Source organism: Sporothrix schenckii, assembly GCF_000961545.1.
Source record: "Sporothrix schenckii 1099-18 chromosome Unknown Cont47, whole genome shotgun sequence".
NCBI lineage: Eukaryota > Fungi > Ascomycota > Sordariomycetes > Ophiostomatales > Ophiostomataceae > Sporothrix > Sporothrix schenckii.
In genome coordinates, this window is record NW_015971148.1 from 3,065,038 (window position 1) to 3,082,551 (window position 17,514).

Genomic DNA, 17,514 nt, shown 5'->3' on the forward strand with positions numbered 1-17,514 from the left:
CTCTAGCCTCGTGGTGCTACGTTCCCTCACACAACAGACTTACTACATACAGCCAGTTGTCCCTTGAAACGGTGCATATGTGTGTCAGGTCAGCCTAAAACGGCAACACTATTTCCAGCCCAGGGCGCAAATTACAAGAAACAGATTGCGACATCGCTGAGGCACACTCACTCACGGTTGGCTATTCTGTCAAAGACTTTCGCCTCTTGCAGTTCACCTTGTGTGCTTTATCTCGTCCTGGTCTTTCGCGACAATACCTGCCCCTTTGGGTGACACAAGCATCCCTTCACCTCTTACTCCGTACCGGTTGCTTCGATTGTGCCTCGCAACAGCGATCAACTGCCAGTTCACCTTCGACGTATCTTTGCTTTTCGATCTGATATTCACACTCTTTGTCTTTTTTGTTTAATTTCGTCTTTCTTCGCCTTGCTTATATCTGGTATCTCGCCGGTCCGTGCTGGTCACTTGAACAAGGTAAGCAAGCAAACGGCTTTTTCTTATCTCGAACTGCCTGGAGCAGCAGTGCAACACTTGTTGCAGCTCTTCATGCGACAACGCCATGCGTCATAACTCTCTGAATTCTCGTTGCTTTTCGTTGCTTTTCTAATCAATCCACAATTTCCTTTGCTCTTTGTTTTCCCTTTTTCTTTCCTTCATTCCCCCTGCCTTTCACGGCCTCCCATCTCCTTTACTCCGCTTTCCATCTCCTCTGCATCCGCGTCTCAACATGGTTCTGGCCCGTCCTTTAGCTGTATTTGCATTTTGTCCAGCCCATCTGCAGCGACTCTAGATCCCCCGAGATCTCACTCCTGGACTTGCCTCGATTGGTTCATCAATACGTCCCCAGTATCTTGCCAGCATCACACGACACTTTGTCGCCTCGGGATTTTCTTCCCCTGTGGCCGAGTACATTTCCTTTTTGAATGAGGGCTCTTTTGGTAACCTCCCGGCTGGAAACGAAAGCGGACAAAAGATACGGCTCTGGGCGGGAATGAACTGAAAACAGACAAGGGACGAAAACCACAAGCACGACAAGAGCACAACAAGAAGCAGCATCGTGCCTGGCGACAGACGAAAAAAATTGACCACGAGGACAGAATTGAGTCCCCGCTAGTCCTGCACTACTCCTAGGTTCTCATTGCCCTGTGATGCTCGTTTCGACCTTGCGTCCAGCCGGCCCGACGGGCTAAGAAGCACAAGGAGTACGACACACACCGTTCGAAAAACTCACGATACTTCCGCGCTTTCCTTGGCCAATTTTCCCCTCTTCCCGCCCACTTTCTTACGAGCACTGCCTACTCCTGCATCGATTCCATCTGTTTACTTTCCCCCCGCTCAGACTTTTGCATTTTGTGATTCAGCTCGGCGGCCGCCTCTTATTGCTTCATGCTCACATCCACAGCTTTATACCACGACGGCGCCCTGTTTACGCCGATTGGCCCAAAATCAATAAGTCGGAAAAGACCCCAGGCTACGACGCCGCCCAACCTCAAAACACTTGTAAGTAGCCACATGGGTGTCGTTGGTTGTCAGCCTTTTATTTTGTTTCCTTGCTCCACCAATTCCTTTTCCTTCTCCACAATCTGCAAATCCGACGTCTTTCCTCCCACCCCTCTTACCACGATCCCCAGTCACCAATGTTGTCCCTCCTCCATCACCCACCCCTCCCCCATCCCTAGCCCTACACTGGTCTACTGCCTTCAAACCAAACCGACGGCCAAGACCAAACACCAACACTCGGTCGGGGGGGCATTTGCCTCATCTGCCTGGACCTGTCCATCTTGTTCGTCTAGCAACCTGGCCACCACCATCTTCAACAAACCCCTCCCCGCCTCCGTTCTAGGCCGATGTGGTCTTATTCCCTGTGTTGTTGTGGATGGGTTCGGCTAGATCTAATTCCATACCCCTCTCTCGCATCACGTTGTTGTTCTCACCCATATCGTCATGTCATATCAGCTTTTTTACGTTTTTTTTTTCGGACTGCCTTTTGTTTTCATCAATCTCTTGCCCAGCTGGGCATCAATGTCGCCATGATATCGCCATCTTTCTCTGACAACAATCCATTCTTCGGCTTCATCATACTCCATCTTCCTTCTGGCTGCCACGGCGTCCAGCGTCTGTAGGCAGACCTTTTTCGTCTCCTGCCACTTTCTCTCCCCTAGGTCCAATCTACCGTTCTCTTTATGCTGCAGGATCGTGCTTCCCGGTCTTAGCTTCTGGGCTTGCTACGTGCCAATGGGGGTTTTTGCTGTCAAGGCCAGCAGGTGCATTACCCGCCAAACTAAAGAGCCAGTAGCTCTAGACTAAAGCTAACTGCATGCCGTCTTTTATAATGAGTGACTAGAGTCCTTTCCTTTCCTTCCTTTCTCCCGCCGAAACTACCAAACTGGCATGGACCCCAACCGTGTCATTCAGCCCGCCCAGCAAGAAAGAAAGAAAACGGTTCTCGGATCCACTAACAAAAAAAAATGTAGCAGCACGTTTGTTGCGCTGGAAAATTTTAAAGAGGAGACATTTGCTTTGGCCCCTGACCACTACCCCTCAGGGTGCATTGGCTTTGCCTGTATAGGAAACTAATTACTGCCGTCGGTCGATGACTTTCATTTTCTTAACGACCGCGTATTTTCCCGTTCACGCAAACCGAGGGATTCACGATAGGCTCAACAGTCTGACAAACCACGAAACTCGAGGAGAAAAAGAAAGAAGAGAAAAACACATTACTTTTGTGGGAGTTTGCTGATTCTGGTCTCCATCTAAAACGGTACGACTGAGAAGAGTCCTGGGAACTCGATTCTGTTTTCTCTGTTGCCCTTTCTCTTCACAACCTTTTCGTTCTTTTACCGTTTTGGTTTTCCGTCTTGATTTTTTCCTCCCAACATAGAGCCCTCTCCCTCCGATTCGACATCCGCCCCTCCCGCCTTACGACACGCGCGCGACGCACACACACACAACGCCCTGTGTGCTCACCCGCATAGAAATATTCCTACGTTACCACCCCTCCTTCCCTGGGGAAGCTTTCTTTTCCTATTTTAGGAGGGCGACCGCTTGCACCACTTCAAATGCCTGGAGAACTTCGCACGGATCTTGCCATACGGCCAGCTCCGACAAATAACCACGACATTGTAATAAACGGCGCCAGCAGTGCTCGTACAAACGGCGCCCCTGTCGGCATTCCCATCCTGAACGGCTCCGCCAACGGTCACAGCTTCGAAGACAAGCGCCAAAAGCACGCCCGGTCCTCGTACTCGGACGCCTCCCCGCTCATCTCTCGAAACAACTCTCTGACTTTTCGGCCAGCAAAGCGCTCCATGCCGGCCCCAGGCAAGACCATTGCCGTCATCAATGCCAGTGGTCGCCAAGCAGCTTCGCTGATTCGCTATGCCACGGCTGTCGGCTACCATGTGCGCGCCCAGATGCGCAACCAGCTAGGCGTCATTGCTACGGAGGTTGCAACAAACGACAACGTGACAGTCCTTGAGGGCGAGCTGTACACGCGCCTGCCGCGCTCCGACTCAGACAAGGCCAAGGGCGTCTCGCTCGCCGAGGACATTGATGTCACGGGCGAAGGCCCTTCACTCTCCGGTATCGGCGTCAACCACGAACTGATCAACGAGCTCTTCCGCGGAGCACAGTTGGCCTTTATCAACACGACTTTCTATGGTGATGAGCTGGAGATTGGCCAGGCTCTCGCGGATGCTGCCAAGAAGGCTGGTGTCCAGCACTACGTCTACTCGTCGATGCCCGCGCACAACGCCTACGATGCGTACTGGCCGTCACTGCCGCTGTGGGCGGCGAAGCACCGGGTGGAGGAGTACATCTTTAAGATCGGCCTCCCGTCGACCTTTGTCTACACGGGCATCTACAACAACAACTTCACCTCTCTCAAATACCCGCTGTTCTGTATGGACCTGCAACCAGACGGCTCCTTCGTCTGGGAGGCACCATTCCATCCAGACGCCAAGTTGCCCTGGCTTGACGCTGAACACGATGTTGGTCCGGCCATTTTGCAGATTTTCAAGGACGGTGTGGCAAAGTGGGGACGTGGTCAGCGTATTGCCCTGGCTTACGAGATGCTTTCACCGCGTGAGGCCTGCCGCCACTTCTCAAGAGGTGTTGGCCGCCCCGTCAAGTACAAGCGGGGCCCCATCCGTATCAACGTGCCTGTTCCCGAAGGGTACCGCGCCCAGTTGGTTGGCCTTGAGAAGCTGTTTATGCTCGGCGGCGACGACCCGAAGAAGCAGCCACCATACTTTGGCAGCCAAACCCTCGACGAGGATGTGCCGTCCGTTGCCTTAAATCTCTGGGAGGCCCCACGTGGGCTCGAGGAGTACGCGCGTGAGGTCTTCCCTCTCGAGGAGCAGGCAAATGGCCTGACATGGATGGAGGAGGACGAGGACGATGAAGAGGACAATGGCGAGGAAGACGACGACCCGACTCCGAGCAATGAGCATCAGCAGCTACATATGCCGGCACAACGCTCGAATGGTGGTGCAGTCGGCGAATTGGTTGTTGCGCAGAACGAACAGGAGGGCGAGGACGAGGACGAAGAAGACGACGACGGCTTGGTTATGCGCGTTACCGCACGAGACGACGAAGAGTGGCTGCCTTAGAGCCGTAGCCATCTGCGAATCCACCGACTAATGGCGGCAGGTCATGCAGCGCCTCTGGTGTCATTGCGAGCTAATTCAACCCTCTCCCAACGATACTACCTGGTCTCGCATTGCCTGCCGTTTCGTGTCAATTCCTACCGTCGTTATCATTTGTTTTCCCCATCTTGCAGACAGGCCCGTCACTCAGCAAGCAGTTTCTATTTTCAAAGCACCTGCAAGCGAGCCGGAGCTTGGGACATGATTTACAAGGAGAGCAAAACCCAAAAATTATTCTCTTGTTTGTTCCAGAAACAATTGAATTTACGGCGACGAGAAATGAAATTTTATGAAAACCAGACACTTCATTGTCATGGAAAAGGGGCGAGGGGGGGGACGCGGGGTTTATCTATTCGGTGGACATATCTACATATGTTCCGTCTTGATATATCTACCGCCTCTTCCGAAAAGGCTTTCCTTTGTCTTGTTTTACGTTTTATATACACTGTCCGCGTTACGGTCTCGTCGCAATGACCCATCATGCCCACGGCGTTTTTTTTTTTTTTTTTTTTTTTTTTTTTCATTTACAGAGGGGTACGGTTTGGTTATCGAAAAGAAACAAAAAATCATGGTGTGTTGAAATAAAAAGGTGGATTGGAACTTTACGGGTGTCAGGAACGGCGGGATTTTGCGCTTTATGTCGGGATAGCATTGTTTTCTCTGCAGATGACAGCAAGGGAATCAAACGAGATTACAAATCTTTAAATATGATGACGCATCACGAAAGCAAATGTGCCCCTGGCGTAGATGCTTCCCCATTATGTTGTTCCCGTCTACGCGCCTTTTGCACTTGCTTATTTCGTAAAATGCCGTAGAAGCAAAACTGTGAATCATGACCATTATCTATGAATTGTAAACGATGCAAAACTATGAACCAGCGAGAGATACCTGAACGCCCAACACCGCACACAAAGATGACTTGGGCGATAGAGTAGTGAACCGCGCAAATACAAAGCAACAGCAGCCTTCCGCATTCGAGACAACTCTCAGCGCAATGGGCTCATGACACCGGTGCACCTGGCAGGTTCTCGATGACGTACTTGCCCCGTGCGACGCTCATGATTCTAGACAGGCAAGATGTTAGTTTCGAAATTGGAGCGAAATTGAAACGGAAATTGGAAGACGACAGGTCAGGTCAGAGGACGGAGGGATTCGGATTGCACTTACGGCACACCGGGCACCTTGCGGACTCGTCGTTTTAGGTCGCGATCGTTGGTGGCCACGATATACTGTGATCATCCAAGTTAGCATGCAATCCTTCGTTGGCCATACGGGTTCGCACATGTCGTAGGGTCGGTGGACACGGCCCAAGAAAGGAAAGAAAGATTCGCGAGCAGTGAATAGAATATGTAACATACAGTACTGCAAACAAAGTTAGCTCATGAATCGGTAGCGAAGCAATGAGGACGGGGCGGACAAGCTGAAGACGGAAAGGGACGAGGTACATACCGGTGGCGGACGATTCTGTCAAAGATGCAGTCATCGGCATAAATACCCTTGTGGGTGCACTTTGACCGCTCCCACCGCTCGTCTCGGGCAATCTTGAGCGCGATACGGTACTTGGGGCCGAGCTTCTCCAACTCGGCCATGACGCAGTCGGTCATGATGGGCCGGCATGTCGCGTAGAGGCAGTCCATCTGCACACACGGTTAGCGATGGCGCTGGCGGACCTCGCGTCTGCCCAGAAAAATGACCTACCATCGTTTCTAATAATGGCAGCTTGCGCTGAACAGTGTGTGAAAGGAAGTTCTGCAGCGACGTCAGCGCATGAAAGGATGCAATGATGCAATCATGCAAGAACAATCAGCCCAGCGGCCATGGCAAGACGGAGGCAGCATACTGTGTCAATGAGGACCTGGTAAGGCGGTACGAGCGCTGTGTTGGCCTTGTGGAAGAGAGAGATGGACATTTGCGGGCTGCCACAGCGTTAGTATACGACGGTAGGAGGAGGCGATGTGAGAGAAGGAGGGCAAAAACATAACACATACACGGAACGGATGAGCTCGGAAGACGCCTCGGCCTCGGCCTTCTTCGTCCCCAGCTCGGCCTTGTCCTTGTTCTTCTTCAAGCGGGCATCACGTTGTCCGATCACCCTCTTCATCTGTCGGGGTGGATGGTACGGGTTAGCCGACGGCCACTGTGTCCTCACAGACGGGCCATCTCACGATGACGCCACATGCATTGTCCGTGCAACAAAACAAATAAAAACTTGCCTGCCCAAACTTTCTGGTCTTTTTGGCGACACCCATGTTTGCGGTCGTGTGCAGTTGCGATGGATCGGTGGTATGGAATGAAACCACAAAGAGGCGAAGACGGGGTGCTGTGTTTTATATTGATGAAGCGCTGTCCATTGCTGTGAAGCGAGCGGTAGATATGGATCTCGACTTTTTTTTTGGCTGGAGCGCGGCAACTTTTCTTATCGCGATAACGTCCCGCCAAAATCGAAACTGAGGAGAAATGGTTCTGGGCGAAGTGCATCCGCCCTAAAATGGCACTATGCTCAGTCATGCGTGGCTGAGCTGTGGCCTTGAATTTGTATGATAAGGTAACTACACCGTGCATTTTTACAGTGCAGAACTCAACCACTGTCACAGCGGGTGTGTTGGCGCCGTTTGACGTTTGCTTCTCTAGTATTTGCCAAAATGCACGATCAAGGAAGGACCGACCCACCTCTCTCGATGGGCTAGTAAAGCGACTAGTCTGCACCGTGCGAATACCCAGCCACACGCAATCCCATCACAGTACTGGCCTATGCAAATCGTGATTGCTTTTGATTGTCGTGCAACGTCGCGCAACGGCGCGTTTACCGAATGCTGGGGGAGAGCATATTGGCTGCAGCATGACAGGAGACTGGACCACAAATGCAGGCACAGGCCGTTGAAAAGCCATCGCATCCGGGCATTGTAGCAGCGCATTGTCTTGTTCTTGTCGTCTTCCTTTTTCGAGCTCAGCGCTCGAGTGCCCGTGATCGACTTCGCACTGTCTTTGCTTGTTACTAACGCAAAGTGGCATCGGCAGGTGTCTAAACTAAAACGGGGCACGGGGAAGGAGCAAGGCACCGCGCAAAACATCCCGTTGCGCACTGTTTCCCCTTTTTATCCCCCTTGTGTGCCCTGTGTTTCCCCTTACGGTAGCCGCTATGGAGGCGCTGTCAGGGCACTCCAGGGCCCTGCAGGCGCCAGAACTGTTGTCCCGTCCTTCTCAGACATGCCATTGAGGCCCTCTCGCCTCTCTTGCCGTCTGCCCGCTAAATGGCGTACTTTCCTCGACACAGTCCCTCAACATTTCTCACCTCTGCCTTCCCCTGCGTGTTGCTTGGCGTGCTTTCCGTTCTTTTTTTGGCCCTGGTCTCCATAATATACGAGAGTGTCGAGTCCCGCTCTGGCTGTATTCGTACTTCGTAGTTCGCCCGCAGCTTTCAGCCCACCCACTGTGCCTACTTTCCCTGTTTCCTCATTTGGCACATCCTTTCCCCTTTCTTGGTCTGCCCCCATTGCCTCCTGCCTCGTGTTCGCTCGTTTCCGCTGGTCTCCAGTAAATTGTTCCCAACTTCTGCTTCAGCATTCGTTTTCTCTTTTCCTCGCCTTTAGCATCTCACAACAACAGCGACACATCGACATCCGCTCATCGTATTGCCGGCGGCCATCGACCTTGTCTTCTCGACCGCGTCCTTTCGTTCTCTCTCCTTCATTTCGATTTTCATTTCATTTCGATTTCGCTTTCACGCCGCCTTACTTTCGTTTTTTTACGCGCGCTTTTGCCTCATTTTTCGACCTTTTCCATCGGCCCTCCTTACCATCTCCTACGCCGTCTTCCTCGCAATACAAAGTTTGATACGTAACCATCTGCGGTTTCTCAGTACTTTGTTGGCTATATTGGGCACGCTCGTCTCTTATTGCCTTCGCTCTCACATCGCTCTCGCACCTTCTTCCGCGTGATACAGCAGCATAGCGTGACAGTGTCTCGGCCGTTGCACCGCGTCTGGCTCACCTCGTCACCACAGCGTTGCCCCTGCATCGTCTCCTCAGCACACAACCGACTATGAAAATGAGTCGGTCACGCGTCTCGCTGAAGCGGACGCTTCTCCTCTCGGCGGTCGTCGCTGTGTCGCTCTTCTCCGCCACCGCCATGGCCGCGGACACCACCACCCCGAACAAGGCAACCAACACCAACAATCCCGCAACCCAGAAGACACAGACGACAAACCCCAAGGGTACTCCTACTACCCCGGCAGAAAAGTCCACACCCGCACCAGAGTCTTCGAATCCGCCTCCGCCTGCCTCGACGCCGGCCAAGTCGACCCCAAAGAACACGCCCAAGCAGCAGTCGTCGGCCGATCCAGCCTCCAGCTCCCCTGCACCCCAGAGCTCGAGCGCCCAGGGGACTGTCGTCATCACGCCGACCGGCGGTCAGAGTCCGACCGAGACGGCCTCGGTGCCTACCCTGACCACTCCGGGTACCACCACCTTGCTGAACCTGCCGACGCTCAAGACGACCGACACCGGTATACCCGCGTACCCGGCGCCGACCGTTCCCCCGACTGAGAACGCGCCCTTCATGCAGCACTCCAACCTGCCGGATGGCACGGTCTTCATTGCCGTCGGTGCCATTCTCGGTGGCTTTGCCGCCGCGTTGCTTGTCTGGCGTGCCGTCGTGGCCTACCTGCTGCACCGCTCCATCGCCCGTGCTGCCCTGGCCCAGCACGCTGCAAACGACAAGGCTACCTTTGCTCCCGCCGCCGCGCCCTTTTACAAGTACTCGGATCGCGAATCGTCGCTCAATGTTGGCGCTGCCGGTCCTGGCAGCGTGGCTGGCTCGGGACGCGGCGTCCGCCGTACCAACCGCGGTCCTACGCCGTCGGCCACGCCTTCGCAGACGAACCTGTTCTTCTCGCCCACGGCTCCCGGTGCGAGCGGCATGGGTGCCGGCGGCAACCGCGACTCCCGACTGCTGCCGTCGGGCTTCTACGCTGCCGGGACTGCTTCGCCTGCGGGTGCAGCACAAGGACAAGCTATCAACATGTCCAACCTGCGTCCCGACTCGCGCCACGGCCGGAACATTGGGCCCAGCCCGCCCGACTCGCCCAACTTTGGCCCCATGCGCACGAACCTCGCTGGCCGCAACATGAGCGGCAGCTCCGTCAGCCTCAACCGCCCCGCGAGCGGTCGCGCCCCGAGTGCGTTTCTCGATGACCTGCTGGACGACCAGCCGCATCTGTTCCCCCCCGGCACGGGCCCATCACACAATCACTCGTACAGCCAGTCCAGCCACGGTGGCAGCCGGTTCTAGTCGGTTCCAGGGCTAGAGCGATACAGCTGTTGGAGCGTGTTGCGGCGTGTTGCGGCGCGTGTGTCTCTACGTACACCGCACGCATCTGTACTCTGTACATGACATTTGCGTAATATACATTTCCTTGCGGGAGGGAACGGATATCGGCAGGGCCGCAGTGTTCATGCTTGTTTCCGTCCTGTTCCTGCTTTGTCTTCTCGATATATTTGGCCATCTCTAAGCGCGATGAGTTCAACGGCGTTTTTATACGGTTTCGGCGGCAGATCTAACGGTTTTATTTCTTTACTCTTTTCGATTCATTTCTTTTTGGTCTACCAAGGCTTCTGTGCTTTTTCCTTTTCAGTCTGATTTTTTTTTTTACTCTTTTACTTGTTTCTATCTACCTGGTTGCTTTCTACAAAAGATGGGCTCGGCTCGTCAACCTAATTCTGGAATCTGGGGGGTGCGAAGGTGGGAGAGCGACGGGTAGCATGTGTGGGCACTTTCTGACCCAGTTTCCACGTCCCGGCACGGCTCATCAACTCTCCTGCAGCAGCCTCCCCTGCCCTGTTCTTGTTTTCTTTGGACAACGCGTGTCCCAGCATGAAAGAGGAGTCGCGGTCGACTGATTATCTCGTCATGATCTTTGTCCTATCTTCGCTAGTCCACTTTCCGTTTCGTGGTACGTTTGTAGCATATGCCATAGCCTCAGATCCCATATATTTTACTATGTTCCATCATTGCTCCAATGTCGCGTCGGTGGCCAAAACCGGCTCGAGTTTTTCGTAAATTTTCTCATCTTGCTCAGACATGTCGGCAGGTGAGTATTGAGGTACATACATCTTGACAAAGTGCACGAAGATTCCCGCCTGCTGTTTTACATCAGAAACAGATCGTATCTGTGCCTGCAAGTATTGGAATGGTCTGCGCCGTACCCTTTCCTGCAATGAGACTGAGCCCTGTCTCTCGTTTAGAAATACCGAGTTAACTGAGCAGTTGGCTGTTTAGAGACACCAATGTCTCGGCCGCATCCTTTGTTGTCGTGTACAGCAATGCATAGCCACACCGGACCTTCCACTTACATTCTGGGATTCAGCCTTGCAGGCCACCTCGTCTTGTATTTTTGGTCGCAGTATTTGACCATAGCGTAGCCACCGTGTTAACACCTTTCCTTGTATTCGCTCACGGCTCGATAACAACCACTACTGCTTCATTGGCCGAAAGTATGGGAACGAGCGATACGTGAGACGTGAGCTCGCGTAAAGCTGCTGGTTTTGGTTCGTCAGACGAAGAAAGAACACGTAACGCGCTGAAGGCGAAGCCGTTTGTTTCAGTGGCAAGAGCAAACGAGCACAGATTGTCGTTCTTGCCTGTACAAAGCAAAGTCTGGTAAACGAGCAAGAACGAGCAAGAACGAGCTTCAGGGGGGTGTTACACAGGGAAACACCGGGGAGGGACGACCGTCTGACTCCTGCCCATTTGGAGCCATATGGAGTCGACCGTGATATTTCTTGCCTTTGCGCCACAAAAACTGCTCACGAAAACAAAGGACTCTCAATTTCTCTCTTCTTGTCAATCTTCCTTGCCGCGAAACGACACCATCCCCAAACGACGTCCAGCGAGTCTTGCTACGAATTGCGACAGCCTTTGCGTACAAGGTCACCCCGATGCGACTAGAAAAGGGAACGAACGTGGTTTGCTGTTTTTTGTATTACTTGTACTAATTTTTCTATGGGTAATAAACAATGAGCTCGCTCCATGGGCTATTATATGGACGAAAAGCAGACGTAACTAACGGCAAATGACTTTTTCTTCTTCTCCTTCTTCCGGTCCGTCTCTCGGATTTCAGAATGTCAAACATAACAAAGCAAAGGTATCATAGTTGGTACTAGGCGTCTTGGTTTCAACAAAAAGACCGCCGATATGACAAGCAAACATGCAGACGCTGCTTCTACACCTACAACTGCACCTTCTCCTTGCCCGCCTGGCTGGCGACATAGCTCTCCAGCTTGTCCTGGGCAGCGCTGATGTCGTCCGCACGAATGCCGCTCCGGTCGCACATGCCACGAAAGATGCCGTTCTCGTTCTGGTACAGCACCATCGGGTTGTCCAGCTCGGCAATGGCGCCCTGGTCCATGACACAGATGCGGTCGTAACCAATAATGGTCCGCAGACGATGCGCAATGCACAGCAGCGTCTTGCCACGGAAGCCCGAGGCGATGGTCGCCTGGATCTTGTCGTCCGTCTCCATGTCCACCGACGACGTGGCCTCGTCGCACACGATAATCTGGCTGCCACGCACCAGTGCACGTGCCAGGGCCATAAGCTGGCGCTGGCCCAACGAGAAGTTCAAGCCGTCTTCCTCTACAACGCTGTCCAAGCCGATGCGCGTCGCTTCACGACCAGCCGTCGCTGGTGAATGGGTCTCCGGCACAACAGAACTGCTCACAGCGCCAGTCTTGTTGCCACTACCACTACCACTGCCACTCCCGCTGCCACTGGCGCCACCACTGGCGGCTCCGGACATGGCCTGCTGCTCGGCCTCGTCCGTGACCAGATCGGCTTGGCGGAGCGCCGACCACAACTCCAAGTCGTTGTGCTCATTGAATGGATCCAAATTGCTGCGGACCGTGCCGCGGAAGAGTGTGGGATCCTGGGGAATAATTGCGAGGCGCGAGCGCAAATCGTGGAGACCAATGGTCGCAATGTCAATGCCATCGATGCTGATGCGGCCGCCGCTAATCTCGACAAGACGGAACAGCGTCGACATGATGCTGGACTTGCCAGCACCGGTCCGGCCGACAATCCCGATACGCTCGCCGCCCTGCACGTGGATGCTGAGGCCGCGCAGCACGAGCGGAAGACCCTCACGGTAGCGCATCTCCACGTTGTCAAAGACAATCTCACCCTTCTCCGGCCAGCTCTGGCGCACGTCAACCGTGTGCAGCGGTGCTTCTTCCTCCAGCTGCTGGCCGTAGTACTGCAGGCGCTCGACGGCGTTCATACCATTCTCCACCTCGGCGAGCTGACGCACCGTGAACTGGATCATCTGCACAATGGCCAGGATGTACGACAACACAAGGCCGCCAATGGACGGCGAGACGTTGAAGCGCGACGTCACGACGAGGATCCCGGTTGTGAACACAAGCAGGTTGCCAATCATGTCGAGACGCACAGACAGCCAGCGCTGGTTGCTGAATGTCAGGTAATATGCCGAGTTCATGTTGTCAATGGCGTTGCGCAGGTCTGCCATGAAATGCTCCCGCAGGCCGTAGGCCCGAATGCAGGCCACGCCGCTGAGGCCCTCGCCAAACTTGGCAAAGACGGTCGACCGAAGCACCGACTCGAAACGCTTCACCTCGCGCGCCGACGACCGGTAGAAGGACGTGGCGAAGAGGAAGATGAGGAAGAGCGGGCCAAGGGCAATGGCAAAGTAGTGGAAGAAGGCGATGATGAGGGCGAAAACTGAGACGATGCTGCCCACGCTGAAGAAGTACATGCGCATGGCGTCGCTCAGCGAGTTGTCCATGACGTCCACATCGCGACTGAACCGGTTGGTGATACGACCAAGGGGGGTCGTGTCGAAGAAGGACATGGGCGCACGCAGCACACGCCCAATGGCGCGACGCAGCATGACCTTGGACGAGCTGGTGCCAAAGATGGACAAGGACACCATGAAGCTGAAAGTAAGCAAGGCCTGGACCGCACCGAGAGCAGCATACACGCCAATGTACACGCCCGTCGTGAAGCCGAATTTATCCGACGTCCAGTACGAGAGCCACAGAGACGTCACAATGTTGGAGCCCTGTGAGAGGATGAGCAAAAAGACAACCAAGGGGCCGTTCAAAATGGAGCCTGACGACCGAATGTAGTCGGCGATGGTGGACCATGGAACACTTGCGACGGCGCGCTCTTCGCTCTGCATCAGGGTCTTGCCCTTCTTCTTCTTCTTCTTTTTGCCCTCGGCATCCGCAGACGCGGGCGCGGGCGCGCTCGCCTCCTGCTCCTCCTCGACCGACGTCGACTCCATCAGCTGCTGGAAGCCCTCGTGGTCACGCATCAGGTTGTCAAACGTGTCGACAGCCTGGATCTTGCCGGCCTCCATCCAGATGATACGGTCGCAGCGGTTCAGCACCCAGAGCTGGTGGGTGGCCAGAATACGGCACTTGTCCTTGAGCAAACCAAGGATGGCATGGTCAAAGATGTGGCGGCCAACGTGAGCATCGACAGCACTCAGGGGATCGTCCATCAGCACGATGTCGGCGTCAAAGTAGATGGCACGCGCAATGTTCAGGCGCTGCTTCTGGCCGCCGGAGATGGTGATGCCGCGCTCACCAATCTCGGTCGCGTCGCCAGCCGGCAGCATGTCCAAATCGGGCTGCAGGGCACACGCTTTGATAACATCTTTGTACCACTTGTCGCTGTACTCCTTGCCGAACAAGATGTTCTTACGGAGGGTGGCGTTCTGAATCCATGCGTACTGCGGACAGAAGGCGCGGGACGCGCCCAGGACAACCTCGCCACTGGTTTTGCGCATATCACCGGCAAGCGCCGCCAACAGAGAACTCTTTCCGCTGCCGACGGAGCCGATGACAGCGACCAATTCGTTGCGGCCGATGCTAAAGTTTAAGTCGTTGAGCTTGAATGGCTCGAGCTCCTCGACAAGCGTGCTGGCAGTGTCACCAGCGCTCCCATCCGACGAAGCCGGCCGGGCCGCCTTGGCGGTCGCCTCTTTTTTCTTCTGACCCTTCTTCGAGGGGGCTGCTCCTGGCTTCTTGCTGCCCGCCCCGTCATCGGTCTCCTGCGTAGGGGTTCTCTCCCAGGTAAAGCAGGCATCGTGCATCTCGACAGCATGGACGCCTTCGGGCTTCCACTCGACGTCCTCCTCCTGCTCCTCGGCCAGCAAAAACTCCTGGATCCGCTTCACGGACGTCCAGGCATCGGTGACCTGGCCAATGACTAGGGGCAAGAGGTTGAGCGGCATACGCAGGCCATTGAACAGGGCCAGAGACGAGAAGACCTTGGCGGGCGCGAGATTGTGGTGCGACAGGGAGAAGGCGATGAACGACAGCATGGAGGCGAAAATGGGCAGGGACAGGCTGATGGCCATGATGGCATTGCGGATGGACAGCAGGACCTGGATCATGGAAATCTCGTTGGCGCGGTACTCCTCAAGACGGGCCAAGAACGAGCTCTCCCAGCCAAAGTACTTGACAAAGCGCACGGACTGCAAGATTTCCTGCGTAAGAGAGACGCGCTGGTCCGTCACGCGGTTGATGAGCTTGCGGCGTTTGAAGAGGCTCTTGATGGCCCGGGTGAGCACCGGAATGCCAACGACGAGCAGACCAAAGCCCGCAAGGGCGGCATAGGTCAAGTTGACGAGCAGGAGAACAAGGGTGACCAAGCAAGAGATGGGGGCACACCAAATGATGTGGAAGAGACCGCAGGCCTGGTCGATGCGGTAGGTGTCGACGCTCATCAGGTTGACAATGCGACCATTGCCCCATCCGATACCGTCGCCGGCCACCAGAGCACCCGACTTGGCGGCGGCGGCGGCAGCAGCAGCAGCATCAATGTTCATGCGCTTAGCCTTTTCCTTGTCCGACTTGTCATCGCCGTCGCTCGCATCCTTGCCGCTGGCATCTTTGGATGCGTCAGCAGGGTCGTCAGGGCGCGCGCGGCCGCCAGCCTTGGCGCGGCCCGACACAACCATGCTCTTTTCATAGATGAGGTTGATGAGCGTGGCGCGAACCTGGCCACCGATCATCATGCCGCGGAAGATGAAGTGGTTTGTGCCCAGGCTCTGGAGCATCTGCATGATGGTGACGCCAAAGACGAGGCCGAGGCCGCGGCCGATGTGGGGCGCGGGGCCGCCATTGTTGCTGGCGTTGTACGCATCGGTGGCGAACTGGATCAAGAAGCGCAGGGTAAAGGGCGACATGACCTGGAAGATGGAGGACGAGAGCTGGCACATGCCGCCCAGCCAAAACTCGAAGAAGTAGGCCTCGTGCATGGCCCAGAGGAGGGGGTACTTGTCGCCGCGGGCGACGCGACGCTTGAAGGAGGCGCGGACGCGGTCGGTCATGGGCTCGACGGCGCGGTTGGGGTTGACGAGCCAGATGTCGTTGAGCTCGAGGGGGCGGGAGTAGCCGGTGCGCATGAGAGGGCCCTGCCAGTGGAAGATGAGCTTGCTGAAGAAATTGGCCTTGTCTTCCGGGCACACGGTGCGCTCGTCGGGGACGGCGGGGACCTTGCCCCAGCGCAAGGGGTTGATTTTGTGCATGAACGACCGCTTTGGCGGGAGTGCGGAAGCAGCAGCCGAGGTGGCGGCGCTGGTGGCGCTGGCATCGGTAGCCGTACTGCGGACGCGGTGCATCTCCTCCTGCTGGCTCTGCTGGGCGCGGCCCACCTGGCCGTCGTCGTCGTCATCGTCGAGGTCGGAGTCCTGGTCCATGGCGCCCATGGCAACGTCCTTTTCGCTTATAACATCCTCATCGCTTTTGTTGGCGGCAGCGGCGGCGACGGAACTGCTGATGGGGTCGGGGACATTGGCGACATCGGCGACCTCGCGCTCGTGCTCCTTTTCGTTTTCATATTCGGAGTCGCCCATGATGGTGGGCTTACACGCAGTTGGGCGGCGATGTCGTCCAAATGCGGCTGCCAAGGCGTCTGGTCAAACAAAACGGCGGCTCGAAAAGACCGCCTTGCCAATAGGTCTGACGATGATACGTTGTTGACTTTGGTCTTGATTGTCCCAAAGGTTTGTTGCGTCGATCGGTGCCAGTCGATGTCAGAGAGGGACAATACAAAACACAAGGAGCGTGGCTACTAATTAAATAAAGAAGGGAGCGAGCCAAAGAGACAGCAGCTGCACACGACAAAGAAAGAACACAAGGAACGGATCAAAAAAAAGGAAGAAAAAGTAAAGACAGGAGGAAACTACGGCACAGAAGGACAAGGTAGGTTCTCCCGTCTCAAAGTCCTGATTGCCACGCAGGTTGTGGTTAGTTTGCATCGTTTGCGGGCGGACTTTTTTATTTTTTTATTTTATTTTTTTATCCGCCACTCCCCTTTTTCTCTTCTGTTTTCCAAGCCGTCATGGATGTCGTACGGAGTTACAGAATACATGCGACGGTATTATCTAACTAGTTCTTTTTCTAGGGCGTCTGGGGAGAGCGGCCTGTAGGACGCTTAGGCCGATTCCAGAAGGTGGTGCGGTGCTAGGACTCGGAGGTGACGGCGATTGAGGGTGCCGACAGGCGCGTGGGCCGCCCGTGCTAGGCGGGATGGGTTATGTGTTTGTCAGGATTGCGTTGATTTCCTGGGCCACCGCCCACTGGCTCGCGACCATCACAGAAAATAGAAACGATGCCTTCTTTGCGGCAAGGGCCCGCGGCAGGCAGCAAGCTAGCCACACTGTCGCCCCCTTCGCCTACACATTGCCAGAACCGGCGACAAAAAAAATGGCAAAGTCAGTCCCGCAAGTGAATGGAGCCGATTCGACAAAGTCCAGTCAATCTTGTGGATGCAGACTTGATGCAGGTCTTGGGTCAACCACTGAACAAGCCTTATCCCCGATTTTTGCTCCGGCCGTGGATCT

At 55.0% G+C, this 17,514-nt stretch overlaps 6 protein-coding genes across 6 annotated transcripts; 2 read left to right on the top strand and 4 right to left on the bottom strand.

The window, feature by feature from the left end:
- Window positions 1-3,059: 3,059 nt before the first annotated feature.
- Window positions 3,060-4,610, top strand: SPSK_04239 (uncharacterized protein; the record flags this gene model as incomplete). Its single annotated transcript, XM_016731050.1, has 1 exon — window positions 3,060-4,610. One exon carries the CDS (start codon window positions 3,060-3,062, stop codon window positions 4,608-4,610), a length of 1,551 nt encoding a protein of 516 aa, XP_016585520.1.
- Window positions 4,611-5,646: 1,036 nt separating this feature from the next.
- SPSK_04565 (uncharacterized protein) lies at window positions 5,647-6,283 on the bottom strand (the record flags this gene model as incomplete). The annotated part of the gene is made up of 4 exons (XM_016731368.1): window positions 5,647-5,710; window positions 5,814-5,875; window positions 5,919-6,008; window positions 6,092-6,283. 4 exons carry the CDS (start codon window positions 6,281-6,283, stop codon window positions 5,647-5,649), a joined length of 408 nt encoding a protein of 135 aa, XP_016585521.1.
- A 152-nt stretch (window positions 6,284-6,435) lies between these two features.
- On the bottom strand, window positions 6,436-6,895 carry SPSK_04632 (uncharacterized protein; the record flags this gene model as incomplete). Its single annotated transcript, XM_016731432.1, has 3 exons — window positions 6,436-6,562; window positions 6,635-6,747; window positions 6,812-6,895. The coding sequence occupies 3 exons, from the start codon at window positions 6,893-6,895 to the stop codon at window positions 6,436-6,438; spliced, it is 324 nt and encodes a 107-aa protein (XP_016585522.1).
- A 1,029-nt stretch (window positions 6,896-7,924) lies between these two features.
- Window positions 7,925-8,337, bottom strand: SPSK_04650 (uncharacterized protein; the record flags this gene model as incomplete). Its single annotated transcript, XM_016731450.1, has 2 exons — window positions 7,925-8,170; window positions 8,245-8,337. The coding sequence occupies 2 exons, from the start codon at window positions 8,335-8,337 to the stop codon at window positions 7,925-7,927; spliced, it is 339 nt and encodes a 112-aa protein (XP_016585523.1).
- A 356-nt stretch (window positions 8,338-8,693) lies between these two features.
- Window positions 8,694-9,935, top strand: SPSK_04340 (uncharacterized protein; the record flags this gene model as incomplete). The annotated part of the gene is made up of 1 exon (XM_016731148.1): window positions 8,694-9,935. The coding sequence occupies one exon, from the start codon at window positions 8,694-8,696 to the stop codon at window positions 9,933-9,935; it is 1,242 nt and encodes a 413-aa protein (XP_016585524.1).
- A 1,936-nt stretch (window positions 9,936-11,871) lies between these two features.
- On the bottom strand, window positions 11,872-16,524 carry SPSK_03865 (uncharacterized protein; the record flags this gene model as incomplete). The annotated part of the gene is made up of 1 exon (XM_016730680.1): window positions 11,872-16,524. One exon carries the CDS (start codon window positions 16,522-16,524, stop codon window positions 11,872-11,874), a length of 4,653 nt encoding a protein of 1,550 aa, XP_016585525.1.
- Window positions 16,525-17,514: the final 990 nt, after the last annotated feature.